The sequence below is a fragment of the Conger conger genome, chromosome 18 (genome assembly GCF_963514075.1).
Source record: "Conger conger chromosome 18, fConCon1.1, whole genome shotgun sequence".
Taxonomy (NCBI): Eukaryota; Metazoa; Chordata; class Actinopteri; order Anguilliformes; family Congridae; genus Conger; species Conger conger.
Window position 1 is genome coordinate 14,970,568 of NC_083777.1, and position 22,252 is coordinate 14,992,819.

The 22,252-nt window shown below is 40.4% G+C and overlaps 1 protein-coding gene across 5 annotated transcripts in view; it reads right to left on the reverse strand.

The window, feature by feature from the left end:
• The window catches only part of LOC133118100 (sodium- and chloride-dependent GABA transporter 2-like), a 32,669-nt gene extending 18,778 nt beyond the window's left edge, over positions 1–13,891 (reverse strand). For 4 of the 5 annotated variants that reach the window (XM_061227827.1, XM_061227830.1, XM_061227828.1 and 1 more), the window contains exons 1-6: positions 13,361–13,891; positions 8,109–8,243; positions 6,923–7,063; positions 3,297–3,384; positions 2,394–2,526; positions 1,196–1,330 (exon numbers count right to left, since the gene is read on the reverse strand). In XM_061227827.1, the coding sequence (XP_061083811.1) occupies positions 1,196–1,330; positions 2,394–2,526; positions 3,297–3,384; positions 6,923–7,063; positions 8,109–8,243; positions 13,361–13,556 (828 nt within the window). In that variant the 5' untranslated portion in view covers positions 13,557–13,891. The remainder of the gene's footprint in view (positions 1–1,195; positions 1,331–2,393; positions 2,527–3,296; positions 3,385–6,922; positions 7,064–8,108; positions 8,244–13,360) is intronic. The other variant, XM_061227832.1, reaches the window with a different exon arrangement.
• Between the last annotated feature and the right edge of the window lie 8,361 nt (positions 13,892–22,252).

Sequence of the window (22,252 nt, forward strand, 5' to 3'; positions counted from 1 at the left end):
TTCCACCTTCCCAAATACTCATATGTCACCCCCCTGCTTACTTCCCTCCACTGGCTGCCTGTCATGGCTCGCATCAAATTCAAAACATTGGTGCTAGCCTTCCAAGCAGTTAAGGGGTCTTCCCCAGCTTACCTACAAAAAATCATCAAACCCTACACCCCTGCCAAACCTCTTCGTTCAACCTCCACAGGCCGCTTGGCACCTCTCCGAACTTCCACCTCACGCTCACGACTACTGTCTGTTCTGGCTCCATGGTGGTGGAACAAACTCCCCGTTGAGGTCAGAACTGTAGAATCTCTTCCCACCTTTAAGTGCAAACTGAAGACGCACCTCTTCAAGCAGCACCTCTCCCCGTCCCTCCCTACCTCCCTGTGAACCTTAGTTGTCTTTCTGTGATTTACATTTTTGTGTATCAGTATTTTTAGTTTGGCTAGGTAAGCAGTGTTTGGCTAGTTAAGGGGTTTGGTCATACTTTTGCTTTGTTTGTTTGTTTGTTTGTTTGTTTGTTTGTTTGTTTGTTGAAAATTTTTTTTTTAAAATCTTATCTTTCTTGTGCAGGTAGCAGTTGAAATTGTTCTTCCCTCTAGGGTCTTTCAGCGCACTTATCCCTGGTTATGGGTATGCACTTTGTTGTATGTCGCTCTGGATAAATTTGGCGTCTGCCAAATGCCATTAATGTAATGAGTTCCCTGAGGGTCAGTGAGCCGGGGTGGTCTGGGGTACATGGGGAAGGTTAAGTTAGCTGAGGGTCAGGGCCGCAGTGGTGCAACTGGCTAAGATGCAGCGGACTTACGGTTGCAATTCGCTGCAGTTGCGCATTGGGGACTGGGGTTCAATTGCCGGTCCTGCCAAAAGCCAAGTTTGGCCGGCTCATGTGGAGCAGGGTTAGTAGATCGTCGCACAATAAAGCACCTTGGGCACCTCGGAATCATGGGCACAAGCATGATACAAGACGGCTTGAAGAAGGCATGTCGCTCTCCTTCGGGGCGCTGAGGGACGAGGTGTGAGAGGTGTATCTAATGCTAGCTCTAATTGAATCAGACGGGGTACAATTGGCTACCAAATTAGGAGAAAAAGGGAAAAATCAGAAAATAAATCTAAAATAAAAAGTTAGCTGAGGGTCAGTGAGCCTGGTTGGGTCTGGGGTAAATGGGCAGGTTGAGTTACCTGAGGGTCAATGAGCAGGTTGAGTTACCTGAGGGTCAATGAGCCGGGTCGGGTCTGGGTACAGGTAAAATCTGATGCCGTTGATGGCTCCAGGCAGGGTGAGCCCTCGGACCAGCAGTGCCACCAGCATCACGTAGGGGAAAGTCGCGGTGAAGTACACCACCTGGGAGGAAGTACACCACCGGTGGAATTTACAGATGTAGTAAAATCACCAGAGTGCATGCGTACAACATTGCATTATAGCTGTATCACACAAACAATACGTTGGAGATTAAACTCAAAATCTACCATCTGAAGCTATTTCACACTGTATAGTGTGACAATATTGTTGCATTTATGATTAAAAAAGAAAAAAACAAACAACGTGCGCCCATGTGACAAGTAGTTTAGTTTAATTTAGTTTTATCATTATTAATTAATTTTATGAATTAATCTGCTGGGCGGAAAGTTCAACATGATTTCTTTTTGAAGACAGACAATTGCCAATGTCAAATTAAAGTGATATCAAATTATAGGAAGCATTTGGTTGCAATTATTTTTCCTAAAAATGGTACCACCAGTTTAAGGGGGTAATTACTTTTTCACGGGGGTGATATGGGTGTTTGATAACTTTTTTCTTTAAATAAGCAAAATGCATTTTGTATTTACTCAGGTTCCCTTGTCTAAGATGGCAATTTGTTTCAAAATCAGAAAGCATTCAGTGTGACAAATATGCACTCACAGAGGAACTCAAGAAGGTAGCAAATACTTTTTCACAGCACTGCTTAGATATTGATGGCCCAGATGCAACCAAATGCAATGATGCAATATCACCGTTTTCATATCATAATTTTCTGGCAGTTATGATTTGTAGATAGTAAATGGTCTGATACATTTTTGTGTTTTAACAAAGCATACTATACAATGTGTCATAACATATTTAGCCTTTTCAATTATTATCAGAGGTTTGAGCTAAACTGTTCTTGATTCCTGCAAGGTTTTTGTCCTTACTTTCCGGTTTTTTGCACATTGCATACAGTGCCTTCAGAAATCATTCACCCTTTGAACATTGAGTTACTGTAGGTATTGTTCATGACTGATCTGATCTGCAGTTGAGAGCCCTCACGTCAGCAAAGCTCTCCAGGGTCAGGGATGTCGACATCACCACTTTGATTCTAGTAATTAAATTATAACAATAGGGCTTTTTAATGCTTGCATTACATCATACATTTCAGACTGTTGCAAACCTTTCCAGTGCTCTTTACTCCCTTCCATACACAGAAGTAGCACAGGATCCAGGCCAGCACTAGGCCCACTACCAGCTCCCATCGAAGAGCCCCGATCTGCTCAATCCCTCCGGAGATATTCAACACCCGCCTCCTTCAAGTAAGAATACACATCTCTAATCAGGTCTGATTTTGATAAGCTGGCTCAGGATATGGAAAAATGGCTCATTTCTCAAAAGTACAATCCTTAGATTATCTAATGAACAGTAGATCACGTCAAACAATTTAACAGAAAAGATCAGAGTTTGGGAAAAAGTTTTTGAGTTTTGAGTTTCAAAAGGGTCTCAATATTTTGTGGCAAATCTGGGCTGATGAGGATTAATTAAGCTTGCTTTCTGAAGCTGTGCTGATGAGGATAAATTAAGCTTGCTTTCTGAAGCTGTGTTGATGAGGATGAATTAAGCTTGCTTTCTGAAGCTGTGCTGATGAGGATGAATTAAGCTTGCTTTCTGAAGCTGTGCTGATAAGCATAAAATAAGTTGGCTTCCTGAAGCTGTACTGAATGGGGGTAATGAATACAATGTTTAAATAAGTAAATGTTAAATAATCTTAACTAACCAAGTCTAATCATATACCATTGCCTTAGGAACTGCTCTTCCCACACCCTTCAATGAGCCCAGACAACTTGAACTCTGGTTCAAGCACAGTAAAATGGTAAAAACAATAGAGCTTTGTAGTCTGTTTCTTAGAGGACACAAACAAACACTTCAATTACAATAAATTAGAATCCCATTTCGAGCTATTCACAGAATTTATTTTCAGATCTTCCCATAGTTCTGCATAGTGTTCTGCAATGAAGTTGGCAGTCCCCTTCATTTTTGGCCCATTCTCCTAACCATAAAAAGTTAATTTTGTCATACTTACTCCCAGAATTCAGTAGCAGGAGTTGTGGCATTTTCAGGAACTGTCCAGTTAGATGAGATGTTTCGCTTATTAAAGTCCACACACAGATCTGTGAAACAGGAAAATAACTGACCTCATTTACTACACCATGAGAAGAAAAGTATGTGAAAATGTACACCATGGGAGAAAATTTTGGGCCTTCTCCATTTAGGTCTCTCACCTGAATGGAGTTTACGCACCGTTTGATGCGTTAGTTTAACTGGAGTGGAAACCCATGTCGTTCACTTTACAGAGGGGTTTTGGAGAAGACCCAGTGTCAGGTTCAGTCATAAATCTACAGTGGTGTGAAAAAGTGTTTGCCCCCTTCCTGATTTCTTTCCTTTTTTTTTGCATGTTTGTCACACTTAAATGTTTCAGATCAAACTAATTTAAATATTAGTCAAAGACAACACAAGTAAACACAAAATGCAGTTTTTAAATTAAGGTTTTTATTATTAAGGGAGAAAAAAAATCCAAACCTACATGGCCCTGTGTGAAAAAGTGATTGCCCCCTGAACATAATAACTGGTTGGGCCACCCTTAGCAGCAACAACTGCAATCAAGCGTTTGCGATAACTTGCAATGAGTCTCTTACAGCGCTGTGGAGTAATTTTGGCCCACTCATCTTTGCAGAATTGTTGTAATTCAGCCACATTGGAGGGTTTTCGAGCATGAACCGCCTTTTTGAGGTCATGCCACAGCATCTCAATAGGATTCAGGTCAGGACTTTGACTAGGCCACTCAGAGGTGGACTTGCTGGTGGGTTTTGGATCATTGTCCTGCTGCAGAAACCAAGTTCGTTTCAGCTTGAGGTCACGAACAGATGGCCGGACATTCTCCTTCAGGATTTTTTGGTAGACAGCAGAATTCATGGTTCCATTTATCACAGCAAGTCTTCCAGGTCCTGAAGCAGCAACACCACCACACTACCACCACCATATTTTATTGTTGGTATGATGTTCTTTTTCTGAAATGCGGTGTTACTTTTACGCCAGATGTAATGGGACACACACCTTCCAAAAAGTTCAACTTTTGTCTCGTCAGACCACAGAGTATTTTCCCAAAAGTCTTGGGGATCATCAAGATGTGTCCGGCAAAATTGAGACGAGTCTTAATGTTCTTTTTGCTCAGCAGTGGTTTTCGTCTTGGAACTCTGCCATGCAGGCCATTTTTGCCCAGCCTCTTTCTTATGGTGGAGTCATGAACACTGACCTTAACTGAGGCAAGTGAGGCCTGCAGTTCTTTGGATGTTGTTGTGGGGTCTTTTGTGACCTCTTGGATGAGTCGTCGCTGCGCTCTTGGGGTAATTTTGGTCGGCTGGTTCACCACTGTTCCATGTTTTCGCCATTTGTGGATAATGGCTCTCACTGTGGTTCGCTGGAGGCCCAAAGCTTTAGAAATGGCTTTATAACCTTTTCCAGACTGATAGATCTCAATTACTTTCTTTCTCATTTGTTCCTGAATTTCTTTCGATCTCGGCATGATGTCTAGCTTTTGAGGATCATTTGGTCTACTTCACTTTGTCAGGCAGGTCCTATTTAAGTGATTTCTTGATTGAGAACAGGTGTGGCAGTAATCAGGCCTGGGTGTGGCTACAGAAATTGAACTCAGGTTTGATAAACCACAGTTATGTTTTAACAGGGGGGGCAATCACTTTTTCACACAGGGCCATGTAGGTTTGGATTTTTTTCTCCCTTAATAATAAAAACCTTCATTTAAAAACTGCATTTTGTGTTCACTTGTGTTGTCTTTGAATAATATTTAAATTTGTTTGATGATCTGAAACATTTAAGTGTGACAAACATGCAAAAAAATAAGAAATCAGGAAGGGGGCAAACACTTTTTCACACCACTGTATGATTACTTTAATTACTATAATATCGAAATTGTTCTCTATGCTGAGTTGACAACACTGAGAATTTCAGGGTGAGATCTTGAACACATGGCTGTCAAAAGACAGATCCGTATTAGACGTGAGAGCCCCAGGGGATCTTAGCATTGTTCTAAGCAATCCTGATGGCTGATGGAAGATGGCAGCCTCCAGCTGCTAGATTGCTAACACAATTACTACTTTTACCTTATCATCTGGAATAGCATAACTGTTCGATCTGGCAGACCTTGAGGACTACATTGATGAATGTTTTAACCGACTGCACCATGAGCGACACAAAAAAAGGCAGAGACAAAAAGGACAACTTCGCCTTCACACCAACCAGCAAGAGATGCCAACAATCCAACTCCATTCACATCTCCCTGGACAAATCATGCTGTACTGAGGTCAGTGACATTTTACTTTCCATCGTCAATAAACTCTCTGGGAGTTTCACAAGGAATTGCAGCAGCTATGTCAAAGCCTAGAGTTCAGCCAGGAAAAATTAAATACAATAGCTAAAGAAAACCAATCCCTCCAACACTCGGTTACCCTCATCACAACCCAGCTCGCCTCCATTGCTAAAGAAAATAAGGAAATGAAAGAAACTATACATCTACAATCACGCAGCATGAGAGACAAGCTCGTTTTCTCCGGCCTCCTAGAGCGATCTCAGGATGAAAACCCGGAACAGTTGATAAAGGAGTAGTGTGCCTGAAAATGCCAGGAGATAAGTAGTTTCTGAGATACTCAAACCACTCTGTTGTGTTTTGAATACTCGCCAGTAGGTGGCGAGAACGCAATATGCATAGAAAATATGTAATGTGCAGAAGAAGAGTGAGAGTTGGAGAAGAGATTAAATGAAGAATGAATTACCCTTGTGAATTAACCGTGTCTGTTTATTCATTAGTTAATGTATCTACAGTAACTTTAGTTCAGTCTTTACACATGCAAACATAACACACTCTATTTGCCACCAACAATCATTCCACAGTCAAAGTCACTTAGATCATAATTTTTCCACATTCCGATGGTTGATGTGAACATTAACTGTAGCTCCTGACCTGTATCTACATGATTGTTTGCATTGCACTGCTGCCACACAATAGGCTGATTAGACAATCGCATGAATAAGTAGGTGAAATAAAGAAAAAAATATCCTCCTAATAAAGTATTCGGTGATTGTATATTATAATAGGTCTGATTCTTTTGTGACTCTGTCATCTGTCTTTTAACACCATGTTTTGTATTGTCTAACATTTGTATTGTACTTTATCGCACAATAAAAAAAAGGATAAAAAGCAAGTCAAATTAAAATAACCAATAGCCTAAACAGACAATGTTACTTGTCAACATTCATTCAACAATGTGTTTCAGGAGTTTAGCAATAGTGTCTATGTTCGGGTACTCAGGGCACACAAGCCACCCCCGCTAATTCCGCTTCTGTTATAGTGTACCATCGTTTCATGATCTCGTAGCTCATGGTAGCCAAAGTTAAATCTACCTTTTATGGATGTGTTGTTGTGGCATTGTCTCTAAAATTGTCAATACTACAGACCTATATAAGAGTTCCGTGGTTAATACACATTGCCTCTTCATCAAATGCCTATATTATAAAGTCAATGTAAAACTGAGGAGATTCCCCTGTGTACGCCTGGGCCAGTCAGGTGTAAGCGTTGTGTGAAAGCGGTATCAGGGTACTCAACAGTGTGACGTACTGCAGCAGGATGCGGGTTACCTGTGTTCCAGGTGTTTCCACAGCTGTCCCACGGCACCTCGGCGGAGAAGGAGAAGTAGAGGTAGAAGAAGGCCCAGGCCTGAATGATGATGTAAGACACTGCAGCATAGATGATGACCACCTGAGTTCCATAGCCAATCCCTGCCAACACAGGGTCTTATCAGCCACAACATTCAATACCGACCTTTAAGCTAATGAAACTGATCCCAGATTTACAGGCATACTATGCAGGATTTTCACTTTATAAATGAAAATATATATATAAAAAAAAAAACATGTTCATTCATTGCTGGCAACATGTGTCTGTGTTCGTTTCTGCCCAATCCCTTGCTGTCTACTTGCATTATAAAAACTTCTTGGACCAGTTCTGGGTGTGAACCCTTTTTATTTCTGTGCTCTACCTGTGTATTTGTATTTCTTGCATCCAATTCACTGAACCCTTACGCTCTATGGTCCAATAGTAGGAGGAGGGCAAGAAAAGATGAGTGTGGATTGGCAGCTAGGGTTTGCAAGAGATTAGCCTTGGTGGCTAAGCATTAAGCAAGTGGCTGGCCAGCGTTAACAGTACGTAGCTGTTATTAGTAATTAAAAAATGTGCATCAGCTGGCTGGCCATGATAGCTGGGTCCCACTGCACAGTACTACTGCTAATATTGTTGGGAAATTCTACCAGCTTATTTCCTCTCCTGGGAAAGCAGCTTAACATCGAAATCCAAAAGTCTTGGTTTTGGTGAAGACAGTTTGATACTGCTTAGGGGGAAACATTTTATTGTTGCCGCACATCATCAGCGACTTAGAGGCAAGATGTCTGCACATAGGATCCCACGGTCATCATCCGCGCCCCAGGATTTAGTTCTGCTCGCTTTTTCTGTTCTTGTTGCAGAAGGCAGGATGATTGGGCTGGCCCTGGCAAGAAAAAGAGGGCCGTCTTCCAACAGAGGTGAGTCACCTGTGGAAAAGGTGGATGTGTTCCGTACCCTTTTGGCAGGCCAGCACCTTAAAGGCTTAATTTGATCAATACATCCAGCACAGGGATTCATAACAATTGTCATATACTATTCACACAGCCATAACAATGTAACAGTAAACATGTAAATGAAAAAACAAACATAATAAAATACCTGACCTTCTGTGAGCCTGCTGGACTGCCAATCAGAGGCACCTGGTGGAGCGATGGAGGCACTGACCTTCGAAAAGGGGGCAGAAGTATCTCCAGCAGGTGATGCAGCCTTGTGCAGTGTACTGTCCCATTGCGGTCTCCAGGAGGAACATGGGGATCCCACAGGTAAGCAGGAAGAACACATATGGAATCAGGAATGCGCCTGTTACAGAACACACAGGTACAACACCTGTTATACTACACAACAACCAGGTAATGCATCTGTTACACAACACACATGTACCACACCTGTTACATAACACAATACACATGTACCACAAAACGTAAAAGCTCATCTGTGAAGCACGGTGGAGGAAGTGTCATGGCTTGGGCTTGCATGGCTGCTTCTGGAGTGGGCTCACTTATCTCTATTATGATGTAACTCATGATGGTAGCAGCAGGATGAATCCAGAAGTCTACAAAAACATTCTGTCTGGCAACTTATGGAGAAATGCATCCAAACTAATTGGGAAGAACTTCATCATGACCCAACACACACTGCCAACACAACAAAGGACAAAAAGTGAAAGGTTTTAGACTGGCCAAGTCAACCACCAAACATTTACTCAATTGAACAAGCAGTGGAACAAGATGCTGGAAAAGCATCACAAAAGAAGAATGCAACAGTTTGGTGATATCAATGGGTTGCAATCTTGATGCAGTTAAGGGATATGCTACCAAATATTAAGTGTTATTTACTTTCATTCACTTAAATACTCACTGTTCCAATACTTTTGTTCAACTAAACATTGTGTGGTCTGATACCAAAGGTGCTATATTCTAAGTAGTTTAACACATCTAGGTGTAAATAAAAGCTGAAATTCTGAACTCTTGTCTTTATCTCAACCCCAAATGTATTCAGTGTAATGCAAAAACAAAGGAATTGGCCTTGCTGTTCCAATACCTTTTAAGGGGACTTTTATATATATCTGCTGCTTTGGTCAGCAATAATGTTTGAACTGGACCCTTTTGTTTACCAATATTGCTACCCTTCTGGCTCTTGCGCCAAATTTAGAATAAAACACCTGACTGATTCAAGGTCTATGTAGTCTAACCTGATCTGCTGTTTTTAAATGGGTTTCCTGTAGGAACATAATATCTGCATTAAAGTTTTTAAGGTGAGTAAAAATCCTGGGGCGTTTGACAAGACCATTCACGGATTTAACATTCCATGAGATTAGTCTGGCTGACTGTTCCTCATACCACCAGAGCATAATGCGTACAGAAGTCATTCTTTAGATTGGAATTGAATAGGCTAGCATAGAGGCAGTAGAAAAAATGTGCAACCAATAAACCCACAGTGAAGACAAAAGACAAAAACACAGACAATCCCATCCTAGATTTCTTTCCCAATCAAAGATAGCTGCAGGTATACAGTAAAAGACCACAGGTGCATCCACTCTCACTAGCCTGATCTAGAACTGATAGGCTATTCTATCCACTGAGAGCACGGCTCCCTATGGGCTAACGAAACAAACCACAATAAAGGTAAGTGTTAATCAGGCAATCTAGAGTTAGCCTCTTGCAAAATAATTTGGAATGTGCTAATGGCTAAAACTCTCAATATAAAGGTAGGCATTAGTCAGGCAATCCTTAACCTTTTGCTAAATAATTAGGATTATTGATGTATAAAACCAGGCCTGAGGAGTTTGGTCACGTTAGTTTCTAGCTCATCCTTAACAAAATAAAAGGAAAATAAATCAAAGTAAACACATAATAAAATAGCAGCTCTGATATGTCCATTAAGTACATATCAGGTTGGTCTTCTGGCTTCTGGTTGGTTTTCTGATACACTGCTGGTTTCCTGCCTGATATGCACCTATGTGCCTACGCACTTCCTGTTTGTGGTGTTGGTGAGCCCACCAAGTGTGTTTGCATGGGACGAAGGAGATTGAGTGGACTTGTTTTTTTTGGAGGCTAAAATTACTTTATGTTTTAAAAACTGCTATTATAAACGTGGTAATTGGATTTTCTTTTAAGGTGAAAACCATTGTTGCCATTAGGGGACAGATAGGGAATTTGCTTTTTTTCCTTTCGTTCTCTTGGAAGCAAATCCTGTTGGTAGTTAATTTGCCTCCAGCATAAAGGTTACCGTTAACTGTAGTGAAGTATAGACAGATTCCGGATAATTCCGGTGTATTTCTGTCTGGAGATAAATAAAATACCAGCTAGTTAGCTTGCTACCCATTACAAGGGTTATTTTCTCTTTCTTCTTTCTAAGGTCAAGCAGCAACACTAAATTACTGGATTATATTGTTGATTTAACATTAGCACCTGATAGTTTTCTTTGTGCAGTACAGTAAGTTAGCGAGCTAAGCTAATAGTTATATAGTAATTGTTTTTATCTCTCCGGTTTTCTGCTGCTGCTGTTCGGAGCCACCCCACACTTTTCTTAAGCTGTGCTTTCTGTGTTTCCATTTGGGCGGTAAGTTTCTGATTCAGAGTGAGTTGGGTGACAGTAGGGCACAGCGAAGGAAAGGGCATGCACACTACACAGGGGTGGTATCTCCAGAGGTGGTGGTGGTGATTTGCAGGAATTGGACCCAGCCCCTGTCTCTGAGAGTGGGAGGATTGATGAGCCTCAGGGCACCCCGATGGCCACATCCTCCAGGAAAAGTTAGTGATAGTGGGGGACTCAATTATTAGAGTTGTAGACAGCATAGTCTGTGCTCGTGAAAAGGAATCTCGCACGGTGTGTTGCCTGCCTGGTGCCCAGGTAGGAGATATCCTGGAATGCACAGACCAGCTCCTGGCCAGAGCAGGGAGGGATCCAGTTGTCATGGTCCATGTTGGGACCAATGAAATAGGTAAGGGCTGGTTTGAGGTTCTGCAGGACATTTGTGGAATTAGCAGAAAAGACTAGGAGCAGAACCTCCACAGTTTAACACGTGGCTATGACATTTTTGTAAGAGAGAGGGGTACAGGTTCATGGGGCATTGGAACTCCTTTTGGGACAGGAGTGAGCTGTACAAGTATGACAGGCTGCACTTGAACAGAAGGGGAACCTTTTCACTGGGTCAGCATATGCTTAGGGTAGCACAGGATTTTTTAAACTAGGGACTTTGGGGGGCAGGGAGGATAGAGAGTGTAATGGGCAGGGAGGTACAGACTGCTCAGACAGAAAGGCTATAAAGCTACATATGACCGAATCATTTTAAATGGGAACATTAATATTTATATTAATAATCGTGCTGACTCCAAGGCTATGGAATTTAATCTATTGGACAACTTGGAATTAGTTCAACATAGCCACCTTTCAGCATGGTAAAATACTTGACTTGTCTCCAAAGCTCTTAATGGTTCAGCTCATCCTTACATTTCAGACTCGCTGTTGTTTTATGTCACAATAAAGTGTGCAACAAGTGAAGCCACTGTATACAGTGCCCTCCATAATGTTTGGGACAAATAACTATTATGTCTTATTTGCCTCTGATTTGCCAAAATTTTAGATTTGGAATCACACAATTAACATGTGGTTAAAGTGCACATTCTCAGATTTTATTAAAGGATATTATTTTATATTTTTGTTTCACCATGAGGAATTACAGCAGTGTTTAAACCTAGTCTCCTAGGGCACCATAATGTTTGGGGCCCATGGCTGGGACACACAGGTGTTTGTAATTGCTCAGGTGTGTTTAATTGCCTCATTAATGCAGGTATAAAAGAGGTCTCAGCAGCTAGTCTTTCCTCTAGTCTTTGAAGCTATTATTGCTGTTTATCAACATGAGGACCAAAGTTGAGCCAATGAAAGTCAAAGTAGCTATTATGAGATGGAGAAACAAAATAAAATGGTTGCGAACATTGGCCAAAATCGTAGGCTTACCAAAATCAACTTTTTGGAACATAATAAGAAGAGAACATTGCTGAACGTAGTAATCACAAAGGGACTGGCCAAGGAAGACCTCCACAGCTGTTGACAGAATAATCCTCTCCATTATAAAGAAAACAGACAGATCCAACACTCTTTCGGAGTCAGGTTTAGATTTGTCAGTGACCACTTTCCGCAGAAGACTTCATTAACAGAAATTAAGAGGCTACACTGCAAGATGCAAACCACTGGTTAGCTGCAAAAACAAGATGAAGTAGTTAAAAAAGCAACCACAGTTCGGGGAAACGGTCTTCTGGATAAATTAGATAAAGATGAACTTATATCAGTAATGGCAAGGGCAAAGTATGAAGGAACTGCCCAAAATCCAAAGCATACCATCTAATTGGTGCGGATGTTATGACCTAGGCGTGTATGGCAGCCAAAGATACCGGCTTACTGATCTTCATCGATTTCATAACTGGCAGTTGCAAAATTAATTTGAAAGTGTATAGACACATCGTATGCTCAAGTTCAAGTGAATGCCTTCATTCTACAGCAAGACAAACATCTGAAACATACTGCTAAAGGAGCAAAGGAGTTTTTCAAAGCAAAAAATGGTCAATTCTTTAGTGGCCAAGTCAATCACCTGATCTGAACCTAATTAAGCATGCCTTTCATATGCTGAAGAGAAGAAATTAAGGCGACAAGTCGCAGAAGAAATCGTGAGCTAAGATGGCTGCAATACAGGCCTGGCAGAGTATCACCAGAGAAGACACCCAGCAACTGGTGATATCCATGAATCGCAGACTTCAAGCAGTGCAAAGGATACATTACATGCAAAGGATATGCAACAAAATACTAAACATAACATTCCTGTGACTTACATAACATTGCTGTGTCCCAAATATTACGGTGCCCTGAAATGGGGGGACTATGTATAAACACTGCTGTAATTCCTCCATAGAAATGCCCTTTATAAAATCTGAAAATGTGCACTTTAACCACTTGATTAAAAAAAAATTAATCCTGCAGTACAGAGGCAAATTAAGAAATAATGAGCCTTTGTCCAAAACATTATGGAGGGCACTGTATATGTGGCCTATGAGTAATCGCATTAAAATAAGGGGATATACTGTAGATTATGTCACATAAAATTAGTCATTTCATTTAATGGAACATTGCATGTTTCTGTGGTTTAAGAGGGGAAATGAGCCCTCTAAATATGAAAAGCACCTTATTTATATTGTCTTGTTAATATTCTTGGATTTAAAATGTGTTTGGAAGGAAAAGAAGCATACACAAAGGGCTCCCAGGAGTGAGAATAGAAACCACTGGTCTAGTACTGGTGCAAGATAATAATTTTCACGCTGAAATAATCAATTGTGCTTGGAAGTGCATTCTATAAGCTATGCTAAATATGAATAAAACTGAAAATGAAATCAAACCGCTGATGTCAATGAAGTAATGCTCACCGCCGCCGTTTTTGTAACACAGGTAGGGGAACCGCCATAGATTCCCCAGTCCTACCAAGGTTCCTGCCACAGCAAGCAAGAACTCCAGCTTGTTCTCCCACTGGCCACGTTCAGCGACCAAGTCCCCTTTCTCCTCCAGGTTGCTCTCTTGGGTAGACTGTTCCCACCCAATACCCTGTTTGGCCTCTCCAGTCATTTTCACCAAACCCCGCAGACAGGTTCAAATAAAATAAGAGCCTTTCACTATTAATTAAATTGGTTTTGGGTCATGAACAGAATTTTGATCCGTGGATAAGTTGTAGCTGAGAGGGGAAAAAAAAACCCTGGTTTCAAAAAAGTACCTTTCCAGTGCTGTACGTTATCGCCAAAGGCAAATGTGATCATTCCGTCATTCATTTTGTGAATAACATTACAGCGTCTTCCTTCTTAACGTCCTCTCTGTACTTTTCCACTGTAACACAATACTATATTGATGGTGAAACCGGATTGTGTGCCAACTAAACCAACTCAGCTGACCCGGGTATAAGTCCACAGCTCATTCAGCTTATCTCTGGGAAATACTATCCACATTATTCTGTTGGGTATCAGCCAATTTACTCAAACAGAATTCAGACACATTTCCTGGAACACTACTGACAATATATGCTACTACGACTTCCATGTTATTGCTGATGTTTCAATAATATGTCAATTAGATGAAATAAAACATTTAACTGGTTTTAGATGCTATTGCTTTTGCAACAATATTTTTTACATTTATTTTGTGAAATGTGGGTGGCAAAATAAGTGTGGGGGGACCTCATCTTCTCTGCATTTTGGAAATCCATATACTACACGAAATAAGGTAATGCTAGTGTCCTTTTCATGACAAGGGTCCAGCAAACCAAATGCATGTGCTAACTTCGAGAAACACTGATAAAATTGACTTAGATTTCTCTGGAGGAATTATCACTGTTGTCCCGTCTGCTGTTTGTCCGAAATCCAAGGAATCTCTCGTCTCTCGAGCCTCTCGAGTATTCTCGAGTGAATATTTCTGAAGAAGACGGTATTTCCATCATTGTGACTCCATTTTATATCAGAGATCATCTAAAGACATTCTCAAAATATTCCATTATTATTCAGTATGCTTATGAATAAGGAGCAAGCCTGCTTTTGAATAATAAATAGCAAGTGAAATAGTGGAATGGAATTGTTGATGGGGGCTGGGTATTTGACAAAAACATTGATCAATGGACCTCAATGAATATATTAGTATACAGTAGTATATTATTATTGTACTTATTTTTTTACAGTCTTCTCGACCTGTTGCTATCTGAGGAGAGCACAAGGAGAGGGAGAGGTAGGGGGAGGGTGACTGGTGGGGGAAGTGCAAAATAAATAAAAAGTGTTGCATACTTTAGGAGGAAAAATAGAGTATTTTACACATCATAAGGCCCATAATATAATTTAATTTCCAAATGTCCTTTTTGGAAAACTGTATAGACATTTCTTTATGATATTGTCATCAAATTTTAAAGAGGATTTGTCCAATGTTTTGACTACGGCTCCATTGTGTTTGAAAGTGTGCCAGGCACCACCACAATAATCTGTATCCACTCAAAAACAGAATATTTTCAGTGAGAAACAAATCTTGGGTATGTCATTTTCAAGCTTGTGTTATACTTACGGGGTTAAATATTCTCATTATTCATTATTTAATAAAGTCAAAGCATGATGAATGAGTTTTATGTGTAAAAGTGATTTGAATGAATGGCCAATCTAATAATTATGTTCAATATGAGATAAGAATATGGTAACTTGGAACAGTTATAAATTATTATTCATCCACCTAATGCTTGTCACCACGTGCTCACATTTCTCAGGACTCACACACCTGACACCTGACACCAGGCTGCATTACAACAGCCAAAACCAGGAAGAGTTATTTCTGAGACTTCCCATGCAATGTCAAAACTACAGATAAATCTATCGCATGCCATGACTTCCTGATGTCTGTGATCAGTGTTTCATACTATATCAGCATAATTTACATCTGAATACCACCCCCCAATTCCCACAGAAATCCATTCAATACAAAAACAAAAGAGTTTTTGTATTGCTTGCAGGACAACCCAAAATTAAGATATCCATACTCTGATGATGTTGATAGGTCACAGACATCATCAACTCATGGCATGCAAAGGATATGCAAGCAAATACAAAGCATGACTCTTTTATTTGACATTATGTTCATTTGTCTCAAACATTGAAATGAGGGGAGTACATATATTTCTCGACCACCTGCACACGATAACGTTGCTGAACATGTCATGTTAACATAGCCATTGAGCACCTGCTATCGACCACCTACTGGGAGGATGTGTACCGACCACCTCAGATTTCTCTTTGACTTCATTTGAGAAAATGCCATTACCCATTAAAGTCCTATGGAAATACACATAATAAACATAATAAACGTGGAAAAAAACACCAGCTGGCAACAGGAAGTGAGGCTTATATAATAGTCTTATGGATTCTCCTAGAGGATGCATGAAATTTATAACAAATTTGGACAGCATGATGTCAAATAGGGCGGCACGGATGGTGCAGTGGGTAGCACTGCCGCCTCACAGCAAGGAGGTCCTGGGTTCGAATCCCCGTCGGCCGGGGCCTCTCTGTGTGGAGTTTGCATGTTCTCCCCATGTCTGCATGGGTTTCCTCCGGGTACTCTGGTTTCCTCCCACAGTCCAAAGACATGCAGGTTAGGCTGATTGGAGAGTCTAAATTGCCCATAGGTATGAGTGTGTGAGTGAATGGTGTGTGTGCCCTGCGATGGACTGGCGACCTGTCCAGGGTGTATTCCTGCCTTTCGCCCAATGTATGCTGGGATAGGCTCCAGCCCCCCTGCGACCCTGATCAGGATAAGCGGGTTCAGATAATGGATGGATGGATGGATGATGTCAAATATTCATGATAGTAAGTTGAAATAAAGTTTTTTTCATCTTGAATGGTGTGGTCATGGCAAGGCATTGCATTTACATAACACCTTGCACAAACAGGAAGTGGGCAGTACTGTTTGATGTGGTGAAAACTTTACTCATATGTTTATTGTTGGAGTGTAATCACATTCACATGCAATAGAGGCTTACTGTCATAGTGCCGCCAGTTGGCAGCAGGAAGTGAGGGTTATATAATAGTTTTTGAATCTCCTCCTGGACGATTCATCAAATGCATACCAAATTCATTCAGCATGATGTTTAAGGCAAGGAGGTCCTGGGTTCGAATCCCCATCGGCCGGGGCCTCTCTGTGCGGAGTTTGCATGTTCTCCCCATGTCTGCGTGGGTTTCCTCCGGGTACTCCGGTTTCCTCCCACAGTCCAAAGACATGCAGGTTAGGCTGATTGGAGAGTCTAAATTGCCCATAGGTATGAGTGTGTGAGTGAATGGTGTGTGTGCCCTGCGATGGACTGGCGACCTGTCCAGGGTGTATTCCTGCCTTTCGCCCAATGTATGCTGGGATAGGCTCCAGCCCCCTGCGACCCTGTTCAGGATAAGCGGGTTTGGATAATGGATGGATGGATGGATGATGTTTAAGTGTTTATGCTACTGTCGTTGCTAGGAAACAGAAGCTCTCAAGGTCCAATCTCCAATCAGTTGTAAAACAAGTCCAGGAAGTGAAAAGATCCCACGACAGCAAAGTCTGCAGAAAATTTGATTTTATTGTAGCACACGTGCACAAAAGCCAGTTCAAATCCTCAGATTTCCAACCTTGAATAATAGACAAAACCTTCTTTTTATGCACAATCCTTATCTCAGTACAACCAATAGCTTTCTTAAAAACCATCATATGACTTGGCTATGTTGCAGATGTTTACTTTTCAGTCCTGAAACAACTGTGGCGAATTTTCCCCTTGATTCCCAAAACAAAGAAAGATCATTTTCCATACATTTTGTGCTATAGGCTGTGTCATCTAATAAACTTAAATCTTTAACATGAAAAACATATGAAACACGGTGCTATTCACTATATAGTGTTTTCCAGAACTTTCTACGACCTATAGATCAGTTTTGGTGATTTCCACCTCATATTAATCATTTCACTTAACTTTGGATTACATGTGGGTCACCTATGCATTTCTAACAACAATATTCATCAGTAAAAAGTCATAAAAGAGTACACAGATGTACTGAGCATCAGTCAAATCAAAATCATAGAAATTATATGATAGACATCAAATGAAAAATAAAAGTAAGTCATAGAAAGTATAGATAAACTGAACAGCAGTGACATCATAGAAGATATACATTAATCATCAAAGAAATCATGGAATATATATTACTACACATCTAATCACTACTTTATTCTAAGTGACTAAACGTAATTCTTTAATCTTGCAGTCTTTGCTCTCTTTTCGACAGTGTACACTGTGGTTTCTTGCGTTTTCATAAGCTTGGTTATAAACAGGTTCTAGGTTCATTCAATTTAATAAAAACAGCATACATATGATATATTGATTATATGTTGTGTATACCTATATATTGATACACTCTTAGCCTACATTTTCGAAAGCGTTGAAGGAACCAGCTTGTTCATTAGGGCAGAGTCTGATTTTGATTTGTACTTTTGGGGGGGGGGGGTCTCCTGCTCTGTGAATTTTTGCCTACACTACTACACTCAGTGAACACTTTATTATTATTATTAGGTATTTATAAGACTTCTTTTTTTTACTTCTACTGCTGTAGCCTATCCACTTAGGGTTATGATGTGTGTATGATGTGTGAGTTCAAGGATTCTCTTCTGCATACCACTGTTGTAATGTGTGGTTTTTGCTGTCAGCTTTGACCAGTCTGGCCATTCTCCTCTGAAATTTGAAGTGAACCATGATGACATCCACATGCCAATATAGGTTCATTATCATAGTGCCACCAACTGGTAACAGGACATCTTCATTGATCAAAGGGAAAGCGTGGCACAATTCCAGTTTGTTAAAATATTGTATAATAATGTCATCATTTTTTTTTTTAAACACTGCGCATTCAAAATGATCTTACTGATGGAGAAAACCAATATGCAAATCTATCTTTTTAAAGCACCAATTCCTTTTCTAAAGATGGACTTTGTGCTGAGAATGTAAGCAGAAGTGAAAAAAGCTGATTTCTCAGAACTGCATTTTGTAAAAGTTCAATTTAACATTTTGGTCAAATGATTTGGGCATTCTTGATAAGTGATGCCTCATTTTGCTGCCCTGAATCTGCACTTTGGTTTCAAGTGATAAAATAAAAATGTTAATTTTGCAAATGAGCCCCTCAAACATGCATTCGGTCATAAATGCCTCACTTCAGGAAGTGTTTAGTGGAACCAAATCCAGCGCTGCTTTTTCACCCCAGTCACTGGCTGTGTTCCTGATTTTAATGGGAGTAAATGACAGATAAATCAGTACAATTGTTTATATTCAGGTTGAAATTCTTACTTCCCCAATCTGTAAAAATGACAGACGTGCAGGATTATTATTTTAGCAAACTCTCACTTGAAGCACCCTGCTTGTTGGTGGAATGTTATCTCATTGCACTCTATCCTGCCCCCCCTATGCTGACTTTATTACTTTATGGCTTGGGATGAAGAACAGTACACATCATTCTGTACTCACAATCATAGTGACTTGGGGGACCCACAGGGAAAAGGCCCCAACAGTGTCTGTCTTGCTTGGTTATTTGTTGTTGGTTGTTGGTTGTGTACATACTCCACAACCTCAGTGTTTGGTATTTTATACATTCTTTGTATTTATTATCTTTATTTTTATTCCTTGTTACTATTTTCTTAACCTTAATTCTATTCTATTTAATTATTTTTCTTGGTTTTTTTCTATCACTGTTTTAATTTCTTGATTGTAAAGCAGCTTTTGTGGTATGAAAGGTGCTATATAAATAAGGCTTATTATTATCATTATTATTATTATTATTTAGCAAGGGTGAAGGTATCTGCATGCTTGTCCTTCTGTGTTGCTGAAAAGAAGTTAGTAAGGTTAAATCTTTTGGACTATTATAGAGAGGATCCGCTAATAAATATCCCAAATGACAAAGACAGTAGTACCACTCTGTCTTCCGCTTTAATCTTGTATGGGCTGACCAGGAATCTCCAAAATAGGGCCAATAAATCCACCTTTGTTTTATACCAATTTAACTATCATTTAGATTAGTTGTCTAACTTTGATATTGATAATTTAGACTTGATTACTATGGAATCCTGTACTGTAATGGGCTCCCTGAACAGTCCTCTGCCAATCCCACCGCATGTCACATCACCGCATGCATGACTCATGAGCTGGCCAGATATCTACAGTTCATTTCAGAGGTCGCAGGAATAGCTTTAGGTCTACCGGCCGTTATGTGCATGACTCATGAGCTGGCTAGATATGTACAGTTCATTTCAGAGGTGCCAGGAATAGCTTTAGGTATATCGGCCGTTATGTGCATGACTCATGAGCTGGCTAGATATCTACAGTTCATTTCAGAGGTCGCTGGAATAGCTTTAGGTATATCGGCCGTTATGTGCATGACTCATGAGCTGGCTAGATATCTACAGTTCATTTCAGAGGTCGCAGGAATAGCTTTAGGTATATTGGCCGTTATGTGCATGACTCATGAGCTAGCTAGATATCTACAGTTCATTTCAGAGGTCGCAGGAATAGCTTTAGGTATATTGGCCGTTATGTGCATGACTCATGAGCTGGCTAGATATCTACAGTTCATTTCAGAGGTGGCAGGAATAGCTTTAGGTATATCCGGTAGTGGCTCAGGGACACAACCCGAAAAATGAAAGGAGACAGTCTGCACCTCGTATTCATTGTGTCATTTGAGATACAATGTGCTGGAGTACAGAGCCAAAAGAGCTGAAATTGTACCACTGCTCTGTTACTTACAGACTATATTTATATGTTTATTTATATTTAAACAATGGGTTCTGTGCTTACTCGGGTTCCCTTGGTCTAATATTCAGAGATGGTAAAAACATCTTTCACTTTGACCACAATGAGACTTATTTTGGGTGCTGGGCCAATTGCGCAAGTGATAAATAGCCATGATACTGGCCCTGCCAGTGTTAATGTTTTAAACAGTATACTGAGGCTACAGAGCACAGGAGCAATGAAAGCAGGCATACCCAAAGCAGGCAACAGTTTTTGTGTACAAGTGAAATTTCCTCAGTTGAGTGACTCGCTTTAATGACCCCTTCCTGTCTGTTTCAGAAAGATATCTGATATCTGATGTCCATACACAGCAAAACAAGCATGTGGAGACAGGATAGAGGACAACCAGATAACATTCCACAAACATGGTTTAAGAGAGCAGGGTACTTAAATAGATGGGCAACAAGAGAGTTTGCTAAAATAATCATAATCAAGTCTGTCTCTCAAAGGCAATATTCAATTCAATTTTATTTGTATAGTGCTTTTCTCAGAAGACAGTCACAGAGACGCTGTACAGAGTAACAGAAGGGAAGAAAAAATACCAGCCCTGAGCTCCAAATAGCATATGTTACGGTTTCAGTGGTTATATCGATATATGAGTGTGTTGACAGTGTTGTATTGAGAACATGCATTTTTCTTAGCAATACTGTAAGTGTGTATGCTTCATAACACAGAAAATGTGTTACTTTGGGTTGCACACTACAGGCAGTGTACATTGAGGCTGGATATATTCTTATTTTATTTGAACACTGACCATAGTCTTTACTTCACTCTTGAAGAGTGCATGCTTGTGGGTGGTTATATATATGTTTCTTTATATGTTATGAAGTTGCATACGTATACTGCATGTTTCTCTGTATTATGAAATAACAGAACTAGAATTGGATAACATTCCAATGTAAACTGTGAACGTGGCAAGGGGGGGGGGCTGGTGTTTTATTGCCCTGCTTTGCAAATAAGCTCTTTTAGCGAGTGGAGAGTATTTTTAACAATCTGGCATCGCCGGTTTGCGGTTTTATTATGTTGCATGTATGATATAATTATAAACACAATAATAGTTTGAGACATTGACGGCTCAACCACAAGGGAGCAGAACGGATATGGTTATGTTACGACCACCTAGCTCTTTGTGGCGCAACATGAAGGGGAGACCACACTAAAATATATTTAACTAAAGAAATGTATTAAATAAATAAAGTAATCACAAATAGTTAGTAAAAATGTACAAAATATGCAGTGCAAGTCAGGTTGTGTATGCATTACATTACATTACATTATTGGCATTTGGCAGACGCTCTTATCCAGAGCAGTTGATTTAGACTATGGAGGAGACAATCCTCCCCTGGAGCAATGCAGGGTTAAGGGCCTTGCTCAAGGGTCCAACGGCTGTGCAGATCTTATTGTGGCTACACTGGGATTAGAACCACTGACCTTGCTTGTCCCAGTCATTTACAGAAAATCCAACAGGCAAAAGGTGCTCTTTAAGCTGGAATCCAAGGCACCTTGTATTACTTCCCATTATCCTTCATTCCACACCAATAGCCCAACTCCACATCCCCACCTGCAGGCCACTGCAGGGGAAAACAAGAGAACACAAAGAGAGAAATGCAGGCCCAGCAAGGCCGTCACAGTTAATAAAGCAGGTACTGTATGTTTTTCTGTATTCATTTTTACAGCATCTTTGTGTGTATTTATCAAGGGTCCCAATAATTATGGGGCCCTCTGTATATACACTATACATAGTCAGCATATTTCTCTGACAATATTTTCTATGACCAATACTGCCTGAATAATAGATAAGTGATGGTAAATGCAGCAATGAGCAGTCAGTTTCCTCATTACTTGTGCGAGCAGAAAAAGTACTTCATTCAAATGACATCTAAAAGAGGAAGTGTCTCACTTCTGCTGTGCATCAGAGAGCAGAGGGTGGGCTGGGTCAAAGCTCTTT